At 41.7% G+C, this 25839-nt stretch overlaps 1 protein-coding gene across 3 annotated transcripts in view; it reads left to right on the top strand.

Moving 5' to 3' along the window:
- The window catches only part of ITIH5 (inter-alpha-trypsin inhibitor heavy chain 5), a 67649-nt gene that overhangs the window by 8661 nt on the left and 33149 nt on the right, over positions 1 to 25839 (top strand). For all 3 annotated transcript variants that reach the window (XR_016463737.1, XR_016463732.1, XM_031591456.2), the window contains exons 4-8: positions 5 to 112; positions 1402 to 1652; positions 8558 to 8727; positions 9249 to 9365; positions 24969 to 25140. Coding sequence is in view for 1 of the 3 variants with exons in the window: in XM_031591456.2 (XP_031447316.2) it covers positions 5 to 112; positions 1402 to 1652; positions 8558 to 8727; positions 9249 to 9365; positions 24969 to 25140 (818 nt within the window). In the remaining 2 variants the exon portion in view is untranslated. The remainder of the gene's footprint in view (positions 1 to 4; positions 113 to 1401; positions 1653 to 8557; positions 8728 to 9248; positions 9366 to 24968; positions 25141 to 25839) is intronic.

Genomic DNA, 25839 nt, shown 5'->3' with positions numbered 1-25839 from the left:
CTAGGAGCATTGGCAACAAGACTTATTATGGGGAGGTCACAGGGAAAGAAAAGAAGCACAGCAATGATGACAAAGCAAAGATGAAGAAACCTCCAAGTCCTGTGAACGGAAGGCAAGTGTCATGCATTCAACTATGTTCTGAGAAGTAATGTACTCTCCTCCCATATTTATTTCTGGCTGCTTTGGTATACAAATGTATAGATTTGTAAAAAGAGGAAGGAGCTAAACAAGACGTTGTCTTCACTGCCTAGTGTCATTCCCATGCTCCAAGTAACATGCGTGACCTTTTCCGGCTCTGTTACATAACTTTTTCACTTCCAAGAAGGTCCAGGATGTCAAACTGATATACTTGAGAGGAAAAGAAATCTTGTTACCTCCTGAATAACTGGCAGTAAAATTAAGACACGCTGCATTTCAGTAAGTTACAACTTCAAGACTGCAAAGATACTCAGTAGTAGAACCACAGGTACCCTTTTGCAGTCGTGTTTATTTGCCCTGTTCTCAGTGCTTGACCGTATGTAGCCTTTTTTTGCCACGTGCTGTCAGAAAGTCTCATCTCTTTAACAACCTGAAATCATCTGAAGTCACTTTGGCAGCTCTGCAGGCTACTTTCCCCCTCTAATTTGACAAGTGCCCAGGTTCCCCTAAATAACTCTCAGAGAGTTGCAAGTCTGAATGGATTTTTCTGCTTTAGAAAATCCTGCATTACTCCTTATTGCCTGTGATAGTAAAGCTACTCCAATGTGAACACATGATCAAGAACACATAACTAGACCATTGCTTCTCACATCAGAAAAATGATGAACTGTAGAAATGTAGAAAGGGAGAAATCTGACAGAGATCTGAACTCATAGATGATATGAAAAGGGAGTAAGTATCTTTATTTTCTATCTTTCATAGAAAATCTAGAGAGAAAAAGAATAATTATGTGTCAGGTTCTTAACAGCCAAAATAATGCATTCTTCCTATAAATCATGTTTCTTGCCACTAAGAATTATGGATGTCAAGCTCATTGGGGATTCAAAATGTGACTAGTCTGGTAAAAAAAAAAAAAATGTCACAAGCTTTTAACAAAGGACAGTCTCTCAGGATCCAGACATAAAATGGAACCTGTCACACTGTAGTCACCTGGAAGAGAAGAGCCCTTTCAGAGAGGTGTCCAGAGATGGAAATGTCTTTGCGGTTCTGTTTTTCCCTTCTGAGTATGTAGTGATAAACAGCTAACAATAGGGAAGAGAAAATCATTTGTACTTTGCTTAAGGTACTGCAATGAGTTATTGGGGCAAAGGAAAGAATTAAATATGGGTCTTACAAATCCTTGTGTTTAGAAACCAAGAGGTAGTCTTTCTTCTGGTCCTGCTCTATGCTGTATATATTTGACATATTCCTTTTTTATTCCAGAGAGAATGGCTATGAGACATTCAAAGCTTCTGTCTTCATTCCTCGGAAGATGCAAGCCAATTTCCTACTGCATTATGAAGAGCTCTTGCAAAGGCGATTGGGAAAATATGAGTATATGGTCAGCATCCGGCCCCAGCAGCTGGTGGGGAGGTTACGAGTGGAGGTGAACATTCTGGAGAACTCAGGTATCATTTCACTGGAAGTGCCTCCCCTTCGAAACAGCAAGCATAAAGGCAGTGGAAAAGATGAAGGTAAGAAGAGATTTTATGATCCATGATTTTGTTATTTGTGAGGTCCTAATAATTTCTTAAGAACTGGATTGGCAGTGTTGCGAGTTTTCTGGGGCATTCTTGAATAACTGCATGGACTAGGTTTTCATTCATTTATCTTCTGCTCCAAATGAGCCATTAAACAAAACCCCAACATTAAAGCCTCATTGCCCAGGATCAGGACTATTGTCAGAAAATAAAAGAAACAAAGATAACATGGAAAATAAACACTAGGAACTCATTAGGCGTGAGTTACTCTGAAAAATTCCAGCTATAACTAATTTTTAGAATACTTTTTATTTTTTCTTAATTTTCCTTTCTGAACACTTGCAGTAGTCACTGTATGGCAGGTACATTGTACCCAGGGGTGGCTGCACTTATGTGATAAGCAAGTCTCCAAACACTGAGGGCTATCAGCAATTTCTGTTTAGAGACCTTTTTCATTCATAGGCAGGGCAAACTCCAGTTTCAAGAAAGTTGGTGTAACAACTATGACAGGAAAGAGTTTTCAGGATTATCAACTCTGTGAAGTTGTATGGTGGGAATTCAGTCTCAGTGCAATGGCTGATGGCATTTGCCATAATTTCTAGAGACAACTGTCTGTGTGGTATCTGTGCATAAGCTCATAAGAACTTTGAAGATTATTGACTATAAGGCTGATTCAATTCAATAGGACTGTTTTCTATTGTCTTTAGAAGCTTGGAACTGGGCCTTCAGGCTTTGTGCTCAGTATTTGAGCAGCTTCTTCTCTGGCTCTACTTCTACTGGGAACTGCTTAGTTGAAGTGAATTGTTTTTTCCATCCACCCATGCCAAGGCAAGGATAGGAAATCCTGCTTTTTAGAACATGGGAAATTCCATGAGGAAAAACCACTTTCCAAGTGTCTACTTTTATCCCAGCCATCCTTGGACTTGTCCAAACATCAAGCGTAAATTAACAATTTTTAGTGTAAACTAACAGCAAGAAGCACAGGATACTGTGACTGATACATGTTGGCAAAAAAGAAATGGTAAAGTTAAAAGAGTGAGTCTGACGTGGAAGCAGGATGTAGAAGCTTGTGAGACTTGACCTCCGTTACTCTAGCTGACATAATACCAGTGAAATCAGTGAAGCTGTTTGTGTCTGTCAAGTGAAGACTGTGATCAGGGAGTTAAACTGATCACTCAGTCTGGTACTACTGATTTCATCCAAATAGCACTGAAATAAGTGTTTAGACAATGCTCTCAGAAGTATGGTTTGAATTTTGGGTACTCCTGTGTGGAGCCAGGAGTTGGACTTGATGCCCCTTGTGGATCCCTTCGAACTTGGGATATTCTATTATTCTATGACTCTATGAAGTCAATGCCCCTGGTGACTTGAAATAACCTCAGGTCAAGCCACATACAGCTAATTAGTCTCTCTGCAGTACATTCATGCATTTTGTAGTGAACGTGCTCCGTATCTCATCAGGAGGACAGGAATCCTTTTCCTCCTATCAGGGAGTATCACAGTGCATTGTGGCAAACGGCTCTCTGCAAAACATCTGCCACTGATCAGTGTTGGAGATAGTCTAAGCAGAGCAGACACACTGTTGGTCGAGTGCAGCGTGGAAATTCTTGTGTAAATGAGATACAGGGAAAAATCCTGTAACTTGCTCTCTAAATGACAATCTGTTAGCACTGATAATTCTTGGCACTGTGAGATTCAAAACAATACTACCAAGCTCTACGATTCTAAAATCCACACGATACAGCAAAATGTATATAAATAGATGCGACATTACAGAGTGGATAAAGCAACAGAAATTCACATTCCTTTGCTTAATCCTTATTCAGAATTGGTGCTACAAACTCTATTTGCAATGAGCATATATAGTTTGTGGAATATGTTTTCTGAGGTGAAATCACTGCTGTGGAAGTCATTGAAGTGCTAAACATGCTTTTGGGGTCCACTATTAGCAGGCAGGAGTGGGTTTTGTCTCTTTTAGACCAAGGCTTCATTGGTATTCAGGTGACTGATGCTCTGATGAATATGTAAAGTTAAGAAAATCAGTTGGGTTTGGAGAGCTCCTTTCTGATCTGAAGGAAAATGAGGAAATAAGGACTAATAGGCAGACAAAAAAAAATAATAATCAAAAAGACTTGACAGAGGATCTCAGAAGGTTCTCATATAGGTCTCAGAGAAGAACAACTAGTTTCAAATAGGAGAGATTTATTGCATGTGACCTTTTCTGACCAGTAAGATCAACCACAGTTGGAACAGAAAATAGGAACTTCCTGCTTCCTGAATGTAAGTGGGAATCACAGGAATACTCCCAGAGAGAGTAAGTTCAAGGCAAGGAGTTTTTTCACTTTGAAATCCACCATACTCCAATCTATTTTCATCTCTTTAGCTTGATCCAGAAAGCAAATCATCTGAGCCATTAGTCCCTGCAAAGCCTTCTTGCTCATAGGATATCCAAAGATCCAAGACCATTAGTAAAACTAATGTGAAAAAAAAACCCTTTAGATGTTCCAAAGTTGAGAAATGGCTGATATGTATTTCGTGGCCCAATTGTCCTACATTTGTTGTGCTTTCTACATGCTGTTAGTAGAGCCAATACCCCATGCAGGAAACTTAGCTGAAAAAAAGTTTTCTGTTTAATGTTCATTCACAATATGCACTTTCGATCCTAGCCAACCTGCTAGTGTCCATACAGTCTGTGACAAATAGAAGAGAAAACTTTAAGACTTACTGGCAGAAAATGCCCCTTGATGTGACAGAGTGAATGACACTTTTTTGAATTTAAGGGCATAGCACAGAAATTGTAGCAGTTGACACAAAAGAGTTCATTTATGTCCATTTTTAGTTGCCCAAGATACAAAGATTGGACTTGATTCCAAATTTTCCAGGTATTCTTGCAACGTCAGCTGTGCTTTGGTCTAGGAAAGCGCTGTGTACATCCTCTCTGAATATGGAACAGAGACAAGGTGATAACAGGTCTTTTCAGGATATTTCTTTTGTCAGTGACTCCTTCACACACCCAAAGGAAGATAACAGACACGTGAGCTTTGGAAGGTAATCCTTTGGCTTGTGCAGGTGTTTGCTTCTGTTACATACAAAGCCCAAACCAGGAGATGCTGAGGTCAGTGATGCTGGACATTTCTGATGACCTCAGAGTGAAGCCATTTACTGGATGATGTACTGCTCAGCATCCTCGGGCCTGACTGTTTTCATCCTTTTCCTCCACAGCAGTGATTTGAGAACTAGCCATCGTCTTGGGTAGGGAGACACCATGTTTTTTGAAAATGACTCTATTTCTCTTTAAAGTCAGTTGGACTAGGTTATCATAGAAAACTTTTCCAACTTAACCATTGTACAATTCTATGAAGGATCTAGATTTCAGGAAGGTTTTTATTTCTTATCACAGTTGTTTGAAAGCTACCACTTGTTAGCAGAGGATGAACTTTGCATTTGAGTTATATTCATCACTCTGCCAATTTCTAAAATAATCTGGGTTTAACTTTTCATCATGTAGAGACTATATTTTCACATGAAAAAATGCTTTTACTTGCTTAGCTTACTACAGCTGAATTTGGTGGAAAATTTATCTGATGACTATTAATTACTTCAACACAAGCATGGATCAGTGTAGGTCTCTGGAGCTCATCCATGCTTTGAGCTCTGTGATATTTCATAGATTTACCCCTCCCAGTCACTTATCTGAAAAGAATTTGGCCGGTAAACAGGGGAGAGTAATTGTGATTCAGATACTAAGTGCTGTCTAAAAGAGAAAGCTGGGGGATGACATAGTAGTTGTATTCAAAGACATACAAGACTGCTCCAAGCAGAAAAGAAATACTATTCTTATTTTGTCAACAGAAAAGACAAAAAAAATCACAGGTTTGTGATACAGAAATAACAATGTAAATTTGACATTGAAAATATCTTCCTAAGAGTGTAAAATTGAGGTTCCAGCAAGGGCTGGCAAGGGCAGGTATTGAGCTTTCATTACTGGAGGTCTGTAGTATTTCTGGATCGCGTGATAAAAGTAAGAAGAGATTGGGCCTGGGAGCATGGAATGGATTAGATAGCCTGTCTTCCAAAGCTGATTTCTATTATTCTATTCCAGAATGGAAAAAAAACCCAACACCACCAACAAAAAACAACCAATCTTTTTTTTATCAGTCCATATATATAGATATATCCCAGAGATGAGAAAAGAGTTATGGTCAAGATGGTGGGAGATGCTTCCCCAGATATTCCTGTCACTGTGTAAGGCAGCCTTGGCAAACTCCTCTCTGACTGTTCCTAAAGACCTGTCTGTGTTACAGGGAATAACACTTCTCTCCTTCATACACAGTGTTTTGAGAGTAGTTGAGGAAAGCAGTGTGATCCACGTAATCCCATCTAGATTCCATTGTGCTTTACAAACCTGAATACATACGATTATGGCCATTTAAAAGATGAGGAAATGTAGAGCATAGAGTTAGTTTCATATGGTCAAAGAACATAGAAATGCTAGAAATGTAACTCATGTTGTCATAATATGCTGTTGAGCACTGCATAGTATGCTCAACCCATCAACATACTTATGGCAGGGAAACACAGAAGTGAAGTCTAAAGGTCACAGCCTGGTAAAAGGAAAGACCTTCTGTTTTCAGTGTAAGATTGCTTTTCACTAATCCTGATGTGGTCAGGCAACCCAACCAGTAGCAATGCTTGCTTTTCAGTTATTGAGGAGAAGTAATGTGAAACCCTCAAATAAATCAGAAAAAGTAAATGAACAGTTAAGTCATTTTTATGAATTCTGGACATTTCCTGCACTCTGTCACTGAAATGGGACCTGGAAGACAGGCTGAAAATCCAGGAAGGCCAACACAAGCAAATTGGATGCACTGTGTGTTAGAAACATATTACATACATTGGTTCATTAGATGAGAGGGCAGCTATAATAGTAAAACCAAATCCAGGGAGATAAAATCCTATAGAGCTAGTGATTTATGAATTTTCTCAGTCTGGAGAAATCTGAACTGTACACAGACTGTAGAGTAAATGTCAAAGTTCTGGGCAGTCACAACATAACCCTCCTTTAAGATTTGACACTTGTGTCCTGAATTGATTTTTATGCATTAGGTGAGAAAACTCAGTTACTGTTAGGATGCGTGAATTAGAAATGGCTTAGTCAGAGAAGCCATAGAACCATATGATCATAGAATGATTTGGGTTGGAAGGGACCATCTAGGGATCATCTAGTTCCAACCCTCCTTCTATAGGCAGGGACACCTCCCTCTAGACCAGACTGCTCAAAGCGCGACCCAGCCTGGCCTTGAGTGCTTCCAGGGAGGGGGCATCTACAACCTCGCTGGACAGCTGTTCCAGTGTCTCACCACTCTCACACTAAAGAATTTCTTTCTAATATTTAGTCTAAATCTACTCTCATGATGCAGAAAAAATTTCTGGCTTTACTGAAGTTGGAGTGATATCTACCATTCAGCTTCCTTTTGTCAAGAATTTGGCTGATAAGTTTGTTTCCAAATTGTAGTCCTTCAACTATTTTTGTGTCTTAAGAGGAAATCCCCTCCTTGCTCTTGTATGCTCCCAGATAGACTCACAAGACAGCTATAAAACAAAAGCCAAATGAACATGGAAAAGAAGTCTTAGAGTGCTATTGATTTATGACTTTTAATTTCATTTCTTTGCCTGGAAAAGTCTAGATTATACATAACACTTTAGGGTAAACAACACAGCTTTAGCTAACCATTCTATAAAACCACAAGAACCATATTCTTGTCATTTCTATAAACTTCAACCTGTGAGAAGTCAAGAGAGTCGTGTACCAACTTCATGCCTCCATTTTCCCACTAGTTAAATTGACATAATCATATGTATCCGATTTTGTAAATCACTGTGGGATCTGGGTGTGAGGTGGATGATGTTCAGTCTTGCATACAGCTGTCATTTTGTGTTCTTCTAATGCTGCTCAAGGCACTTTAAAAAGGTGGAAAAGTGCCACTGCTCATTACAATGACAGTATTATAGGAACCCCTGGAGAGGAATACTGGATAAAGGACTTAAAGATACACTTAGTAGGTTTGTGCATAGCAAAAAGACAGTAAGGACCACCCAAAGAGATAGCAAAGAATCTTCATATCACTGTAGAAAATGATATTGTCTTTCTCTGAGATGCCCTCTGAAAGGCATGTCTGTCTCCATTGACCCTGGGAGGGCTCTAAGATATTAGCTTGAGTTACATCTCTGGGATGCAGTTTGCATGACTGCACTAGCTGCTGGATCAGTAAGTCAGACTGAAATTACAGGGACTATACTCAGCTCTTTGCTGAACATAAAGGGATCTAAGGTGACTTGTTCAGATGCAGACATTACACAGACATTTATAATCAGACATATCAATCCCACCTCACAAGTTTATAGAATATCTGAACAAGTCACCTCAGGATCTCTATAATCTGTTGAGACAGACCTGCAGTATGATTCATATCCTAGAAGAAATGTTTGAACAAGTCAAATGAATCATATATTGTCTGGAAGGAGCTCAGGTATAGGATCTGCATTCTAGATGTACTGAGTTGGTTGGTATTAAGATCACCTACGTGTCTGAAGCTGGATTTGTATTATTCACAGGAAGTGATGAGAAGTCATACAGAGAATATCTGGCCTCTGAGTTCAGCGACTTCCAAAAAGCAGAGAGCATAGGAATACTGAATAAACATTTCTATCCCTGATAACATGACAATCTTGGGATAGGGGTTATTAAGTTCTTCTTTTATCATTGGTGAGATGAATCTTTAATCTTAGTACATAACTGTGCTAGTAGACCTAACTTAATGGTAATACACTGTGTGTGGTGCTTAGACATACGTAAGAAAATAGGAAAAACTTGTAATATTATGGTTTTATCTCAACAGGTGATGTCTCTCCTCCTCCTTCTACTGTGATTGGACAAACCAAAACCTTAGCTAAAGTTACATTCAGTCCCAATGTTGTCGAGCAAACCAAGATTGCCCGAAATGGCATTCTGGGAGACTTCATAGTCAGATATGACGTCAACCGGGAGCTGAGTGTCGGAGATGTTCAGGTACTTACATGGCTGATCTTTTCCATCTTATTAGCTATGCCTGAAATGGCTTGACTGCCTTGCACACTCCATATATCCTAGCAAATGTTTTCCAAGTGAAGGCTTGTAAAAACTATCCAAAATAAAGTAAGTTTGCAACCACAAGATAGACTTAAAAGGAAGGACATGCTTCATTTCTTTTTTTGTATTTGCTTTTCAATATATAGGCTACATGCATCTGGATATAGGGCCAGGTACCCACATGCATGTGGTGATTCTGATCCCTGGGTACATATGTTATACCCTCACTGCATTTGGAAGAAAACCACTGTCCACATGCAAGGAGATGCAGAGACTTCCAGTAGGCCCCCCACAGTGAATGAACAGGGGACAAGAATCAAGAGCGAAACTGAAGGGAGCTCATCCGCCAATGTAGAAACACAGATTGAAAGCAAGATCAGGTGTGCTCATCCAGTAATGATGTGTCTGCAATACTGAATCACAATCTTCCCTTCATTCCTAAATTCATCTTTCTTTTACAGATTCTTAATGGGTACTTTGTACACTACTTTGCACCCATGGATCTACCTCCCTTACCAAAGAACGTTGTCTTTGTCCTTGACAGCAGTGCATCCATGGTGGGAACAAAACTAAGGCAGGTGAGTCCTTGCATGTGTTATAGATTGTTTGACTGTAAGGTTGTAGAGAGCTTGTTTCAGGCTTCATCACACCAGGTGGATTCTTCATCACTCTGCATAAAAGGTCAGTGCTCAAAGGTCAGTCAAAACTGAACAGATAAGATTGTGCTGGGCAATTCTATTCTGTTCATTTTGAAGAGAGGCAGATTAGGGAGAATTCTCAGAAAAGTGCATTCAGCAAACCACTGTGTCCATCTTAGCAGAGAGAATACAATTCTGTCTTTACATTACAGAACTCTTGGAAAAACGATGTATGACTCAGTGAGTTCTTCTGAAAGAAAAGTCAGTTTGCCCTGTTTGAGAATCTGATTCTTTCACTGCAAATCTCAGACATTTTCCCAGGACACAAATCTTGACACAAATCAACATATCAAACTGAAGGCCATATTACCAATGCTGGAAACTAGCTCCAGTCCAGGATCCAGTTGGCTTGGAAGGAATACTGTGTCTGGGGGAATATAGTCTTTTTCTCAGCATGATATTATCAGTCCAAACTAGAATCATAGAATCATAGAATCCCTAATGTTCAAAAAGACCACTAAGATCACCTAATCCACCCATCAACCCATCAGATCTAATCTAATTGGAATCTGAAACACTCAAATCTGGAACAAAAAATATAGTGTTACAGAAGTTATAGGTAAACCTATCTGGACTACGTAAGGTTGTTAGGTTATAATTTAGTTCTTAAATGATTAATATATTAAGTTAGAAAACAATATATATTTAAATGCTTTAAATATTTTAAATCTTTATAAATCTTTGATATGTAGTTTCTATCATTCTTGTTACCAGTCAGTCATCGGAATTGTTGTAACACAAAATAAATTCTTGCATTTCAGCAAAGAATTTAAGTGACAAAGAAGCAGAAAGTAATCAATATTTCAATTCTGGTCTGACAGATACATCTCATGTCTGTACTCACACTTCAGACATAAGCCAAGCTTACATCTTATAAATCTGTGCAAAAGCCCTGGTAGAGTTAGTACTTCCCTTCCACTTGAAGATTTGCTCCACAGTTATGAGATATGGAAATGTTGGGTGGCTTCTTTCTGCTGAAAGGCCCACATCTTTGTCTTCTACTTTGTTATCTACTACTGACAGTGGAAACTGTCACTTCTCACATACATTAAGATGGTCTAAAGTTGCTCGAGGAGATGTTTAGATTACTTATTAGGAAGAATTTCTTCACAGAGAGAGTAGTCAAGCAGTTTGCCAAGGGAAATATTGGATTCCTCATCCCTGGAAGTATTTAAGAGATGTGTGGACACGGCATAAAGGACATGGTTTAGTGATAGGACTTGGCAGGTCAGGTTGATGGTTGGAATTAATAATCTTGAAGGTCTATTCCAAACTAAATGATTCCATGATTCTATGATACTAAGACACCAGTATAAGGCAGTTTCAGTTTGCATGGATGTCATGTTATAACCCCACTATAACGACTGAAGTCTAATGGCTTAGGCTTATGTCTGATTCAGTTAAAGAGTTCTAATTAGTCCACTCAGGCTCCTTTGTCACCAGCCTAGAACATGGAGTGATAGGAAAAATAAGGAAGTTGTGGTTATTTGAAAGTGTATTTTTTTTTCCTCTCTCTTGGCCACTAACACTAGTCTAAATATCCTTCATGGACACAAATGATGGTAATTCCCTGACAGTTTTCTGTCTTTGATCAAGGACATTGTGGGTGTTTATGCCTTTCTATCTTTGCTAAAATCTTTACCATCTGGTTTCAATGGTGGTCATAAATCTTCATTTAGAAGCTGTAGCTTCCATTAAATTAAATTATCTCCACTTTAAGCTAAAATGACTTTTATGGCTCCTAATTACTTTCCCTGGTGCCTGGAGTAGCAGAGAGCTGTTAACAAACACACCTAGCACTGTGCTGAATCAGGTCGTGAATGAAGATGCCTTTGAATCACTACAAATACCTCTGGACAGAGCTTGGCTTTTGATTTTTTGTTATCCTGCTGAAAAATGTCAAGCCTTCCCTTGCTGAATAAACAGATATTACCCAGCTCTGCATCCAGCTCTGCATGCTGTAAGCAGTCAGGAGTACAGAACTGAACCATGGAGATTAGGACTCTGGAAGGCTTGGTGCTGGGGTGAGCTGCACAAAGTTGTGCCTTGGGTCAGCAGATTAACCCTGTACTATGAAAACTTTTATTTTCCTCCTGAGCTAATTAGCTTTTCCTTTCATATACTTACTAGAAACAACATGACGAGGGATTAACCCTTGAAGACCTGCTTCATAGCCTAGCTAGCTTCTACTAAAAATAGCTAAAAATACATAAATGTCAGGCTAATTAATTAGAAATAAATGTCTCCTAAGCACGAAGCAAGAGATGTGTCTAGCCAGGTCTTTTGTCAAGGGTGTATTCAACTTTTCGCCTGTTGCCTCAGATACACTCTTTTAACGGAGAACTATGGGCAAGTTATGTATGAGTGCTTTATTCAGTAAACATTAACATCCTCTGATTTTAACTGCTCCAAAACCCAAAACTTCAATGAGTTATGGCCTAAATCATAAACAGACAATCAAAGAAAACAAAGCAAACAAAACCTAAATAAATACTCCAATTCAAACTGCAGATTAGCTAAGGAATACTCAAGATCTGGGAGTGACTGAACAATAGGTCTCTTTGGGTAAACCAGTCGCAGCCATGATTTCTGTTTGCTCAGTGGCCTTTTTACCCAATTGTTGCTATCGAGATGTTTGTTATATTATTGACATGTTCCCTGGTGGCAAGATATATCTGAGCAGAGGAAATGCCTCCTTTTCTCTCAGACTCCTGCAGCTGTGATGGTAATCCGTGGTAGAGTATAGAGAGCTGGGAATTCCTGTGGGATGGTGTTCCCTCATTTCTGTCTGCTGAGTCACAAGCATGATCAGCTAAAAATACACTGGGCTCTTGTAAAGAGAAGTTGTTCAGGTCAGTTATGGTAACTGTCACAAAGTTTTTAGGATTGTAAAAGCATGGGTGAGAAACATCAGCTGTGCACTCTTTTCCATAGCAACTCAAGATATCGTAATCTTCAATTATCTCCCTTCACAACATTAACAGCAACATGACTCAAATGGGGCATTTCATGCTTCCTGCAGTTCTACAAACAAACTTACTTTCATTTTTCATCTCCCAAGCCTTTCTAGTTCCTATGTGATCTTTTATGTATTTACACCATTCTTTTATTTCTCAGATATTTCAGCCTTTGAAGCAACAAGGCATCCAGACCTAGTTGCAAACACACATAGTGGGACTGGTTGATCACCTTAAATGAAGACATTGAGATTCTTGAGACATCCCCTCATATCATAGAATCATAGAATCATAGAGACATAGAATCATAGAATCACAGAATGGCCTGGGTTGAAAAGGACCACAATGATCATTCAGTTACAACCCCCCTGCTATGTGCAGGGTCACCAACCACCAGACCAGGCTGCCCAGAGCCACATCCAGCCTGGCCTTGAATGCCTCCAGGGATGGGGCATCCACAGCCTCCTTGGGCAACCTGTTCCAGCACATCACCACCCTCTGTGTGAAAAACTTCCTCCTAATATCTAAACTAAATCTCCCCTATTTCAGCTTAAAACCATTCCCCCCTGTCCTATCGCTATCCACCCTCGTAAACAGCAGTTCCCCTTCCTGTTTATATGCTCCCTTCAAGTACTGGAAGGCTGCAATGAAGTCTCCCCGGATCCTTCTCTTCTCCAAGCTAAACAAGCACAGTTCCCTCAACCTTTCCATAGGAGAGGTGCTCCAGCCCTCTGATCATCTTAGTGGTCCTCCTCTGGACCTGCTCCAAGAGCTCTATGTCCTTCCTGTACTGGGAGCCCCGGGCCTGGAAGTAGTACTGCAGATGGGGCCTCACAAGAGCTGAGTTGGTTTTCACAGCCTCTGAACTGGTAATGTCTAGTGAATTCAGCTGTGTTACAGCTCCTCCACTGAGGATCTGTGACTTTATTGACACTCACCTTATAGCACTGGTAGGGAGATGAAGTTCAGGAAGAGAAAACCCTTGAATATGATGATGAAAAAAATGTTAATGTGTTCAAGACTGCATGTCATTATTGCTGTCCCACTGGAAAGGAAAATAGAATTAGAATCATAAAACAAAATCACAGAATTGCTCAGGTTGGAAAAGTCCTTAAAGATCAAGTCCAACCACAACCTAACCATACTACCCTAACTCCAACAACCCTCTGCTAAATCATGTCCCTGAGCACCACATCCAAACGGTTTTTAACACTTCCAGGGATTGTGACTCAACCACCTCCCTGCGGAGCCTATTGCAGTGCTTAACAACCCTTTCTGTAAAGAAGTGTTTCCTGATATCCAACCTAAACTTGCCGTAATGTGACTTAAGGCTATTTCCCCTTGTCCTGTCACCTGTCACCACTGAGAAGAGTCCAACCCCATTCTTGCTGTAAGCACCTTTCAGATATTGGAAGAGAGCAATAAGGTCTCCCCTCAACTTCCTTTTCCCCAGGCTAAACAGCCCCAGTTCCTTCAGTCTCTCCTCGTAGGGCGTATTCCCCAAGCCCTTCATCAGCTTTGTTGCCCTTCTTTGGACCTGCTCAAGCACCTCAATGTCCTTTCTGTGCTGAGGTGCCCAAAATTGAACAGTACTCAAGGTGAAGCCTCACCAATGCCAAATACAGGGTCAGGATTACTTCCCTAGTCCTGCTTACCACACTATTTCTGATACAAGCCACAATGCCATTGGCATCCTGTTTCTGTCCTCAAGATCTTCGTTCCTTCCTTTGTGGAGAGGAAGTAAACTCGTTGTGGAATAGTTGCTTGTAATAGGAGTCAGAAGAGCCTGGGGAACAGGTTGTATCTGCAGGTTTAACCAGGAAGCAGAATGGTTTTATCCTTTGAACAATCTGACCTAATTTTTATGGGCGCCTTTTGTTTTAGAGCTTTTGTTTGTTTGCTTGTTTTGTTCTAGAGGACATTTCACTTTTCCAGTGGTATAATTAGGAGAAAGATGGGCCAGACATGTGTTCACCTTGTGACTGACATGATTATCCTCAGCTTCAGACAGCATGATGAAAAAGGACTTATCAGCCTGAGTTCCAGTGCTACACATCAGGCACATTCTAAGCTATGAATGTGCCCACAAGAGGATGGGTTTGCAGATGTTTTGCAGACTTGGTAAAATGAAGTTGTTTCAACCATGGCTTAATTTCACCTTATTTTTCCCACAGGCAGTAAATGCCCACACACTTAGTTGAGCAGTTGGCTACACCACAAGCCTGGCAGCTTGTCAATGGTAGTGTGCCAGGCTGTAACTCTCTTTGAGGTTAATTGTGCTAGGAGGAACTCAACTGAAACTGGGACCTGCTGTGTGTTTGCAACTGCTTCAGTTTATTTGCTTGCATCCAACCAAGGAACACTGTTGGCACCCCTGATTCATGACCCACACCATGTGAGCTCCTTTGGAGCCCTAAATGCCTTCTGTGCCTCTGACTCAACACCCAGGCTCTCTCTGAGGAGTTTCAGGGTGGAAAGAGAGCAGACAAGCACCTCAATGCATAATGTTCTCACTTCAGGCTCCACTTATTTCTGCTGGTTGCCGCAGAGCTGGCTTTGGGCCTGTTGACTACTAGTCCAAATAATGGCTGCTGTCCAGGAGAACAACCTTAAACCACCAGGGAACTCTGGAAAAAATGCTAATCCTAATTAAAACCTTTAGTGATTCTAAAGCTCTGCAAAGAGAAAAGATTTGTCAGCTTTTTCACTTCCATTAGAAAGTAATCGTCTGAGTAAACACGGAAGAACTTTATGCACTGTATCCAGCACGGACTAAATTGATGCAGCTGCCACTTACTCAGGAATGCACAACAGCAGTGTTATCTCACTCCTCTCTTTAGATGTGGATATGTATTATGACAACCACTGCACTAAATAGGTTGTCAGATCCACATAGCCCTTGACTCCCCAGCTTCCAAAAATGTGCAAACACTTGTCATGCAACAGAATAATCTACTTTTCCAAAACTCTAAAACTTATAAATAATGACAGGGCCACACAAAGAAACAAGCAAGGTTCAGAGAAAGATGCTGTCAGATATTCACGATTGAAAACTTCATTTTCTGGTCTCAGGACTAATAGCTGATTTTCTCCACACTGAGACAGTAGACGTAGGGACAGCATTTTCTAAGAAAACCTCAGCCCACCTTAAACAGTAAGTCCTTGAATTAGGTTCAGAGCAAATAGGAAGCAAAGGCAAGTGCAAAGTTTGACATAGAGGTGCTGCTATGGCTTGATCTGAAACCCTGTGAAGACAGTGAGAGTTCTCCAAAAGGTTTCCAAAGAGCCTTTTCTGAATTCCTCAAAGAATAGGCCAAACCCACCGAAGTGACCCCACACAGCCCAGTGACCACCAGGCAAATCTGTATAACAAGCCAGGGGGAAAATCAAGCTGGGAAATCAGTCAAGATCAATGGGGTCTGTGACCAGGAACAAGAGTAGCTGTGACAGAGCAAGAGACAGGTACCTGGGGCTCAGACTAGGACTGAAAGCCCAGGCTGGGGCCACCTGGCCTGTGGGTAGAGGTATGGATAGAGGCCCCAGAGGAGGCTGATCAGGACCATTAATATGGCTCAAGGCCTTGGCATACACATGCTGTGAAGCTCTAGATCTCTTTTTCACAGTCCTTTCCAGGCCAGAACTGTGTTTTCTGTTTACTGGAGCAATACATGCGAGTCAGAGCTGGCATCTATTCATGTTTTTATCATGAATTTTTTATTTGAAGTTAGGTGGGTTATCTTCTTTGCCTCTGCTTGTCTCCTTGCAGAATTTTGTACAGACTGGGCTTATGGCTGTATAAGAGCCTCAGAGTCTAAAAGACATTTGATCTTGGCCAAGAGCTATTAGTCTAACACTGCTTGCAGCAACACTGCTATTTCCAAGTTAATACCCCTTCACCCTATTACGGGGTACATACTGTAGGCATTGCCCAACTGGGACAATCTGTCTCAAACTGTAAAGAACAGTCAAGGCTCTGAAATAACTGCCTGGGATATTCTGGGGAAGCCTGCAATAAAGAAGTCATCCTTATGCTACTGTAGTAAGAAGTACTACAGTCGCCAAGCAGTATTCATAGGCAGATTCTGATTCAGGAGGTGGGTGCTGTGTTATATAAAGACAGAGCTTTTGCTTGGATAGTTACTACCTGATGTAGTGACTTGATACTCTTCAAAGTATCTGCTCTTTTCTCAGCTCTGCAGAATTTTGGGCAAAGATTTGGCCTGACATGTCTGTTGCAGTGGCTTGGGATGGAGGTGGGCAGGGGAAGGGCTGGAAACAGAGATTTGCAGGACTTAGGAGAGTGGGGATCCTGGAGCTGGAGCTGCTGAGATTTGGAAATGGAAAAATGAGAGGGAAGCAAGTGCTGGAGGACTGTGAGGGCTGTATGGCACATTCTCAGGTGGGAACAGGCTAATTTACTATTTTTATAACAACTGTTTAGTACTTTTACACTGTTCAGTGTTAACTCTGAGCAAAAGTACAGAGATTGTTCCAACCAACCACTCTCCAAGCAATCATTGTCATTTGAGATGAAAATGACGAGGTTTCACAGCTGAAGGAAAAAGGGCAAAGTCTATAAGTGGTTGCAGAGTTAGGATCTCTTTGGAGGGATAATTTCATCTTTGTGGAAGTACAGCATTCCCTTTCATGGATAAATGAAAGGTAGCAGCTAATTGTTGCAGAAACCCAGGGCTTGTGCTGTTTTCAACCTCTACTTGGACATACAGTTCTTCCCAGTGCAGCCGATCTCTGTGGCAGGGGCAGAGAATGGAAGTCCAGAGTTCTTGGAATGATTTTAATGCACTAATTCCATCTTCTGAGGACAGAGGCAGAGGGAGAGGCGTCAAACTGTATTGAGGGCATGTGGGGTACTGTCCCCTTGGCATTGACCTTTTTGCTTCTGGCTCGATGAAGACTGTCTGTTAAGCTGATGGAGGAGTGTTTGAGTGTCCAACTGCAGCATTACATGATGTGACACTACTTAAAATGAGCTAAATGCAAAACAAGACTGTGGTCTTCAAACACTGCTGTGTCAGTCTGGCTGTCTGTCTGGGTATCCCCATTATTTCCTATGGAGTTTTTTCAGCATGGTATTGTGAGGCAGCCTTCAAACATTTCTCATTGACTAATTTTACAGGAACATTTACTGCTCCAGATGTAATCCGTACTGCATTGTTGATAAGGGCTTGAAGTAATAATGCATGGTACTGATAGGAGCTCACCTCCTTAAATCTTTGTACAGACATTTATTTATATCCTCAACACTGCTGCCAGGTTGCAAAGACTTAGCAACTAGTCTGCCCTCTGTGTGCATAAAATCTCTGTGTTTGCTGAGAAATCAGATCACCTTGCAGTTTTTCACGTATTTATCCTCACCATGCCATTGGGTGCTAGAGAAATGCAGAACCTCCAAATGAAAACTAAATTTGTCCATGCCCTAGAGTACAGTTCCAACTGAACAGGAATTTACTACTTCAGTACCTTGAGCAGATGTTGTGCAATACGATTTCCTCGATAGAATAGGCAATAGAGACAGTTCCTTCTAATGATGGAGAAATTCTTTTGCAGAGAGAAACTGCTGTGCACCTTTTCTAAGGCCAGACAGGGAGTCAGCAACATTCAGTTGATTTGCAAGTGATCTATGATGATTTGGGGTGAGAGACTGGTACATGCACGAGAGACAGTCATTTATTGTCCAGAGCTCTACAACCAAACTCCCTCTCTTTAGCTATAGCTTCAGCATAAAACAAAATGCTTGTTGTCTAGAATTGTGAAGGAGTTTTCCTTGGTTACGCCATCAGTGTCTGCCAGGAAGAAAGCACAAAGATATATTGTTGGGGAGGGGGTGAGACTGAGTCCCTGAACTGTAGGACACTCCCTGCAGAGGAAGAAAGGGTAGATTGTCCCCCCCTGTGAGGGGTGCAGGAGAGGGCAAAATAATCCAATGATGCACTTCTGGGTTAAAACCCATTTTTGGTTCAAAAATCCTTGTTGCTGACAACTGGCACATGATTTGCATTACGTAGGCAGAAAGAAAATGGGCCATAGAGGAAAGAAAACCTCCTAAGAAGGGGCATCAAACCTCAGCAGGAATGACACTGCCAAAATGACTTTGCTCACTCGGCAAATCAGCTCCTCCCTATAAATTGACAGTGCTCCCACTGCCTTGTCCTTGGCTACTGGGATCGCAGGCAGAATCCCAGACCTTATGCAGCAGTACCTTCTCTGGCCTCAACAGTACTACTTCAGACGTATCTTGCATGCTGGCCTTTTCTGACCTCACATGAATCTCATATAAATCTCTCTGATAGATCATGGGCAAATGGATCAGGTATTTCTGTTTTAGATGTTTCTAAAAAAGCCACCGCTGTAGCCCTTCATCGGCTGCCTGTTCATGTTTGGAAACGGAACATTATGAACCAAAGCATGAAGGATGCTGGGGAGGGGAAGGCCAGATCTGTTTTCTTTCCCTGTGCTTCCTTACTGTGCATTGCCAAACAACATATTTACTTGTACTTTTCTCCTTCTCGCTGTAGGAGATCTGGTTTCTGAGCTCTTCTCTCATCTGTTGCTCTCTGAGACAATTTACTGGGCAGAGCTGTGGCTTTCTAAATCCCTTTATGCATATGTCCTGTGCCATAACTTTCTTGTCAAATATGGACTCTCTCAGGAGACCTGGAAGGACAACATAAAGGTTATGATGCACCCAGATCCCAAAGTAATGGGTAGATAGACCTCAGAGGTACCTAGGTAGTTGTGATTTCTTTAGCTAAATACAGGATACTACTGTCAAATTTTGTCTTCTACTTGTGTTTTCTTTCAATATATGGTTGCAGATCATAGAATCGTAGAATCATTAAGGTTGGAAAAGACCACTGAAATCATCAAGTCCAACCATCAACCTATCCCCACCATACCCACTAACCATGTCCCTCAGTGCCACATCTGCCCTTTTCTCGAAGGTGACTGCACCACCTCCCTGGGCAGCCCGTGTCAGTGCCTCTCTGCTCCTTCTGTGAAAAATTATTTCCTAATATCCAACCAGAACCCTCCCTGGCACAGCTTGAGGCCATGACCTCTCTTCCTGTCGCTGTTATCTGGGAGAAGAGGCCAATCCCCACCTCACCACAACCTCCTTTCAGGGAGCTGTAGAGAACATTAAGGTCTCCCCTGAGCCTCCTCCAGTATGAACAATCCCAGTTTCCTCAGCCACTCCCCATAAGATTCATGCTCCAGACCCTTCACAGCTTCATTGCTCTTCTCTGGACACACACCAGAGCCTCAGTTAATGCCTTCCTCTCTGCTATCCATGTTCTTCAATCTCCTTGATCTCAAGCCCACGTGGTTCCCTAGAGATGGCTGGAAATCTGGAAAAGGGCTATCACTGGTTCTGATGTTGCGTTGTCCTGCCACTGTGAGGACAGATGCCAGCTGTGTTAGGGTATGAGGGCATGACTGAATGTTGCCAAGTGATCTCGGAGACAGAGGCCTGGTGGGTGCTAGGAACAGCTTTCTCTGCTTCTGGAAGTCATTTTCAAAAGGATCTGAGTTAGTGCTGTGCCAGAGACAGCCATTACTTGTACAGACTTGGACTCAGCATGGACTGAAAGTCTTTTGATTTTTATGGGCTGGCATGAGACTTTGCATAGGGGATGTAGGACTGGGATGGAACACTTACAAATGCTCCTAGGCAGTGGAAAATTTAAATATGTGGGCCTGGGACATGCATTATAATGAGGTGTTTGAACTGTGTGCTTGCTTCATCGCAGAGCCAGTGTCTGTCAATGCTGTGGCATCAAACAACTATACATTGTCTCCCTTTGAACTGCAAGTTTCCAGGGTAGCCAGACTTCACCCTCTCCCTGCTCCTCAAACAACCAACAGACTGTGGCAGAAATGTCACCAAGGCTCAGATTCCTCCAAAGAGGTGCCCAGATGGTCTGACATCATCCCAGATGTCTCTGAGGCAGCTCTTTATCCCAAGAAAGGGCTTAAGGCTTTCAGCTGCCCCAAGGGAGCACGTCTTTTCCCGTACTTTGTTCCACCAATGTTTAGCTAAGTGGAGCTAGCCCAAGGGGTTAGATAGAAAGGTAACAAGTGGCAGCTGAACTGGAGTGTAGCTCAGGGAATTCTCTACCCTGCTGATGTAGAGGGTCATAGAATTGTTTGAGTTGGAAGGAACCTTTAAAGGCTATGTAGTCCAACTCCCCTGCACAGAACAGGCACACCTACAGCTTGATCGGGTTGCTCAGAGGCTCATCCAGCCTGACTTTGGATGTCTTCAGGGATGGGACATTTACCACATCTCCGTGACAACCTGTGACAGTCCTGAGTCACCTCAGCCCCAAATACTCTCTTACCCATAGCAAGAATGAACTAGAAGAGGAGTAGTTGTGTTGCATGCCCAATTATCAGAATGGAGGTGGCAAGGATGGTGGCTGGGAGCTGGCTCATCTTTGACCTCATGTGCTTGAGAGGACATTACCTACACATACAATGTATAAGTACAAACCCATATTCAGGTTCTTATCATTTCTGAAGTACAGACATTAACTGTGATCATTTTCCAACTACTCACTGTCACCCAGCCTTACACCATTTTTCTGGTCCAGCTCTGGTCCAGCTCTGGACCAGGACAGACACTGGCTCTGCGATGAAGCTGTTTCAAGCCCAAGGTTCCAGCTGTACTAACAGATCATTCAGCATCATCGTTTCTTGACTCAAATGCACTGGTATGGCAATTCAGTCTCCACCTCTCTACTCAGTTTCATCTATGCTAATTGGGGGCAGGAAGGGAATAAGAGGAAACTCTCCTCTTTAAATACGGTTTCAAAGCATGTTGATGATAGCTACAAACAATTCCCTGTTGGCCAAAAGTGGTTTATTTTTTTTTCCAGCTGGTCAGTATTGCTATTTTCTGTCACTCTTTAATTCCAGCTCCGTCCTCCACACAAATACGCATCTAGCCAGGCAAATGCTTTGGGAGAAGTGTTACGCTTTACAGCACCTGGTACAAAAATGTTGGACTTTTAAACTGGACCTCCCCATTGTGAGTGCGCTGGATCTATGCTCAGCTTATCCCCAAAATGAGATCAGCATCATCTGCTCAGCCATGGGGGAATGATCTGACCCTCACCAGGGAAGAAATAGTTAATTTTCTGTCTCGCAGAAGAGTGTCTTTGGAATGCATTTCAGTGCAGTGACTCACTGGGGCCAGGCGGGAGTAAAATTGCAAAGACCCCATCCACCGAGCAGCTTGGGAATCCCACTCCTTGGCTGCTCAGAAACAGGAGAGATTCCAGCTGTGGCCATACAAGGCCAGAACAAGAAACCGGCTACTTTGTCCAGAGTGAAGCCGCTGCCAAGCACTCCTTGCACGAAGAGCTCTAAATCCTCTCTTGGAGGCTGGGGAGACTGAAGCAAAGGGCTGGGCCTCTAGAGCACTCAGTCATTGTGATGTATTTAAAGATTTCAAGCAATTTTACCAAGAAATTCTCCCTGTTGAAAGTTTGATTTGCCTGTCAGCTCCTGAATTGTATCCAGCCCTCCAGAAGGAAGTCACGTCTCTCTTGCAGTGCATTAATAGGTGAGGGATATGGTCAGCCATGCATGCATTGCCACCCTGTAAGGGCTCTCAGGATAAATCTGAAGAGTCATACCTAAAGGTGTTCAGGGCCACATTGGTTCAGGCCCTGGGCAGCCTGATCTGGTGGGTGGCAACCCTACCCACAGGAGAGGCTTGGAGCTTGATGATCTTTAAGGTCCCTTCCAACCCAAGCCACTCCATGATTCTATGATCCTTATGGGCTGGGAGGAGAGATGGAAGCAAACAACATGAGCCAGGCAATTCAGAGCACTTTAGGAGAGATGGAGAAGCAGTTCAGCTCCTTCTAGCCATGGTGCTCAGAACTGGACAGGGTTAGGTCTTGCGGTAAGTTTCATCTTCTCCATAGCTGCGCTGCTCAGCCTCTTGGATGCAGTGCTGGCGGACAGGCACTTCCAGACAGTGAGTCATCCCATGCTAAAAACTATCCAAAACAGATGGGATGAATTACTCTCCGGAGGTATCTCCCTCTGCCTTAGAGAGGGATTAGATGAAGTGCCCAGCTTTCTGATGACCGAGTTGAGAACACTGAATCCCACCCTTCATTTTTACTGAGGATGAGGTAAAAGCTACATGAGAATGAACCGTTAGGCCTCATTCATATTCTCCTTGCTTTGGAGCAAAACCATGTGCATAAACACTTTACGTATACGTTTGTGTATATATGTTTATCTATATTACATGAAATCAAATAGTTACAGAAGTTACAGAAACAAACAGATGTTCAAGATGCCAGAATCTGGGTTGCCTGTCTGTATGTATTAATAGATGTTAGAATGTTTTCCTGGTAAAAACTGACTCAAATTCCATGGAAACAGCTTAACTATTAAAAAAAAAAAAGAGAGAGAGAGAGAGAAAAGGAAAGAGAAAAGAGAGTATGAAAGGAGAGAGAGATGGTCCCAGCCCCACATTTGGATCCTGTGTGAAGACGTGGAGGAGAAATGCTGCATTTTCTAGGAAAATCTGTTTCAGCTCAGCAGTTCTAGCTTGGGTGATGTGCACACACAGACTGCACTGCTGCTCTGCATTGTTTCTGCTTTTCTTTAGGCTGAATACAGACAAGAGTGTCAAAAGGAATTTCTGTGCATGCTGGAGGTGAGATGCAGTCTCTCAGTGACAAGGCCAAAGCAAGATTATTTTCCTCTGCCTTGTTCTCGGGAAAAAAACAGAGCTTTTTGGGCCCAATAAATCCCTCTGAGGAAAGTGCAATTTGACAGATTTGAAAACAACCAAAAAAAGGCTTTTTGAAATGGGAAATGTCAAGTGATGTTCATTATAATCAGAGCTATAGTATGGCTAATGAGATTTGGGGGGTTTCCCACTAAATTATTCCTTCTAGGCCTATCCCCAGTCCACACTGTGAAGTTGTATGCAGGGAGCTGTTGTGGTCTCATTTTTTCCCCATCCTGTCCAAGCTTTTCCTCAGCAGAGGCTGAAATGAAAACCTGATCACACCTATGCAGGATAGAAGCTTCTCCATTTTTACTTTCTTCTTACTTTGTTTCCAGTTTTTGAGGGACAAATGAATAGACCACAGTCTTTATAATGTAATAAACATAAGTGTCCTTTTCTCCACTGTGTGATGGCTGCTGTGCCCTTTTATGTATACATGAGAGACGATTTTGCCTACTAGGAGGATGAATCCTGCAATCCCTAGAGAGAAAAAAAAATACATGGAGGACAGAAGCAGGCAGTGAGGAATTCAGACCTCTCTCCGAAATGTTGGAAGCTAAGGGAAATATTTCCTTTAACTTCAGATGGACCTCAGGCTGGAAGCCAAGTCACCAGGGAGGATTAGAGATTCCTCTGTTGTGGGTAATTTGTTTGCAGTTGCATCATCAGCTTCCATGCAGAATCCAGAGGGATACTGATGGCACAGCCTGATCAGTTCCTTGAGAACTTCTCCAAACTGTCTTTGCATAGCAACATCAGGCCTAGAAACATATGGTTTCCAGCAATACTGATTATCCTTTCTATTAATTCTGGACAAATCTTTCATGCATTTCTCTGATAGGCATGAGAGAAATCTTTAAATGCCAATGGGTCCACCATATTATTCCTCACAGAGCTTTCCTTGGAATTTCAAAGGCTTAGTGATGGCCAAAAATGGGCAGAGCTGAGAAGCTGCTGATCCTTCTGCTTACAGTTGTTGCCTCATTCCTCTCATGTGTTTTGCATATAAATACAGGGTATGTTTGAACAGACAGGGAGCATCTTTTCTCAGCTGAAGTTTGTTTCCATGCGGGCACAGGATAATACATCAAAGTTGGTCATACTGGAAAGGCTGAACACATCTGCACTCTTCCTATTGGCTAATTCACAGTGGTCTGTCTTTTCTATCACACAAGAACCTTAACTTCTCCCACTGTGAACTCTGCTCGATAATAGCTTTGCTCTATCTGGATGCCTATATTTGCATGGGATGACAAATAGCAGAACTATATAATGCTGGTATATTGCTGGAAAAACAATATGCCTGAGACTAAACTGACTAGCAGGTAGAATCAGCAATTAGTTAGGTCACTTTTTTTTTTTTTTCTTATTCTTTTGAATATATTTGCTTATACATTTGTTAATTGCTAAAACTATTCACTGGAGAATATACGAGCCGATCAGTATCCTAATTATGAACAAGGAGTATGCATCCTTGATATATTTAGAGGCGTTTCAACTTTTAAGTAACCCTTTTAGCCATATGTCACTTACAGCTTAATTCAAGTCTAGAGGGCTTTAGAAGAAATCTAGCAGTATTTTGGTATTACTTAATATTATTCAGTATCCATTATTCCAGGGGTCATGTCTTCATGAGCCAACAGTAACACAGAAACATCTGTAAGATCAGTAAATGTCTTAAGAATTGATTCTTGCCTGCTAGAGCACTGGCCATTGAACCTACTGATCTTCTTTCTCTTCTTTTTTCAGACCAAAGAAGCTCTCTTCACAATCCTCCAGGACTTAAGGCCTGAAGACCACTTCAATATCATTGGCTTTTCCAACCGAATAAAGGTCTGGCAGCAGGATCGGCTGGTGCCAGTTACCCCAAATAATATAAGAGATGCCAAAAAGTACATTCATAACATGTCACCTACTGGAGGTAGGAATGAGATTAATTTTAATATTCAGAATTCAGTGGCCCTGTAGCATGTAGTAGTAAAAAAATATATTAGTATTTATTCATGGGACGAGGGAGCCTCTTCCCTACCTTTGCTCAGGTTTAGGTGACAGAAGGATATGTGTTCTGTACCAGCTTATATGATGGGCAGCTGTCCCCAGAGCTGGTTATATGACCTGATATACTTCTTAAAAACAAATTCTGCCCATTCTCTCAAATGTGGAAGGGGGAAAACTCCCAACATCTTTTCTTAAGGACACAGGAAAAAGAAAACATATTGCCATAAAGGACATACATGACTGGTACTAGTACAGTTTTTGAAAACCTGTATGTAAGTAGGCATATGATTTTGCCTGATATGCCAAGGACTAGTCAATCTGGCCTATCAGATTACTTTCTGCAGGAGATAGTTCCTTACCTAGTATTTTCTCCTTCTTGTCTCTTTATGTTCTAGCAAACAGTAAGGAGCAGCCCTAATAACATTCAAGAAGTTTTTGTCCCTTTTTGCTTGTGCCTTACTGTTAGGAGTGAAGAAAACAGAAGGCCTCAGTGATGGCGGAATGCAGGCATGATTTTGAATTAGAATCAGTGGTCTCCTCATTCTATGGACAGCAGTATTAAAAAAAAAAAAAAATACAAAAAATGAAAGGTTGAGGGAGCTCAGCTTGTTCATCTTGGAGA

The sequence above is a fragment of the Phasianus colchicus genome, chromosome 1 (genome assembly GCF_987193195.1).
Source record: "Phasianus colchicus chromosome 1, bPhaCol1.hap1.1, whole genome shotgun sequence".
Lineage (NCBI taxonomy): Eukaryota > Metazoa > Chordata > Aves > Galliformes > Phasianidae > Phasianus > Phasianus colchicus.
This window is presented reverse-complemented; position numbering and strand designations above follow the sequence as displayed.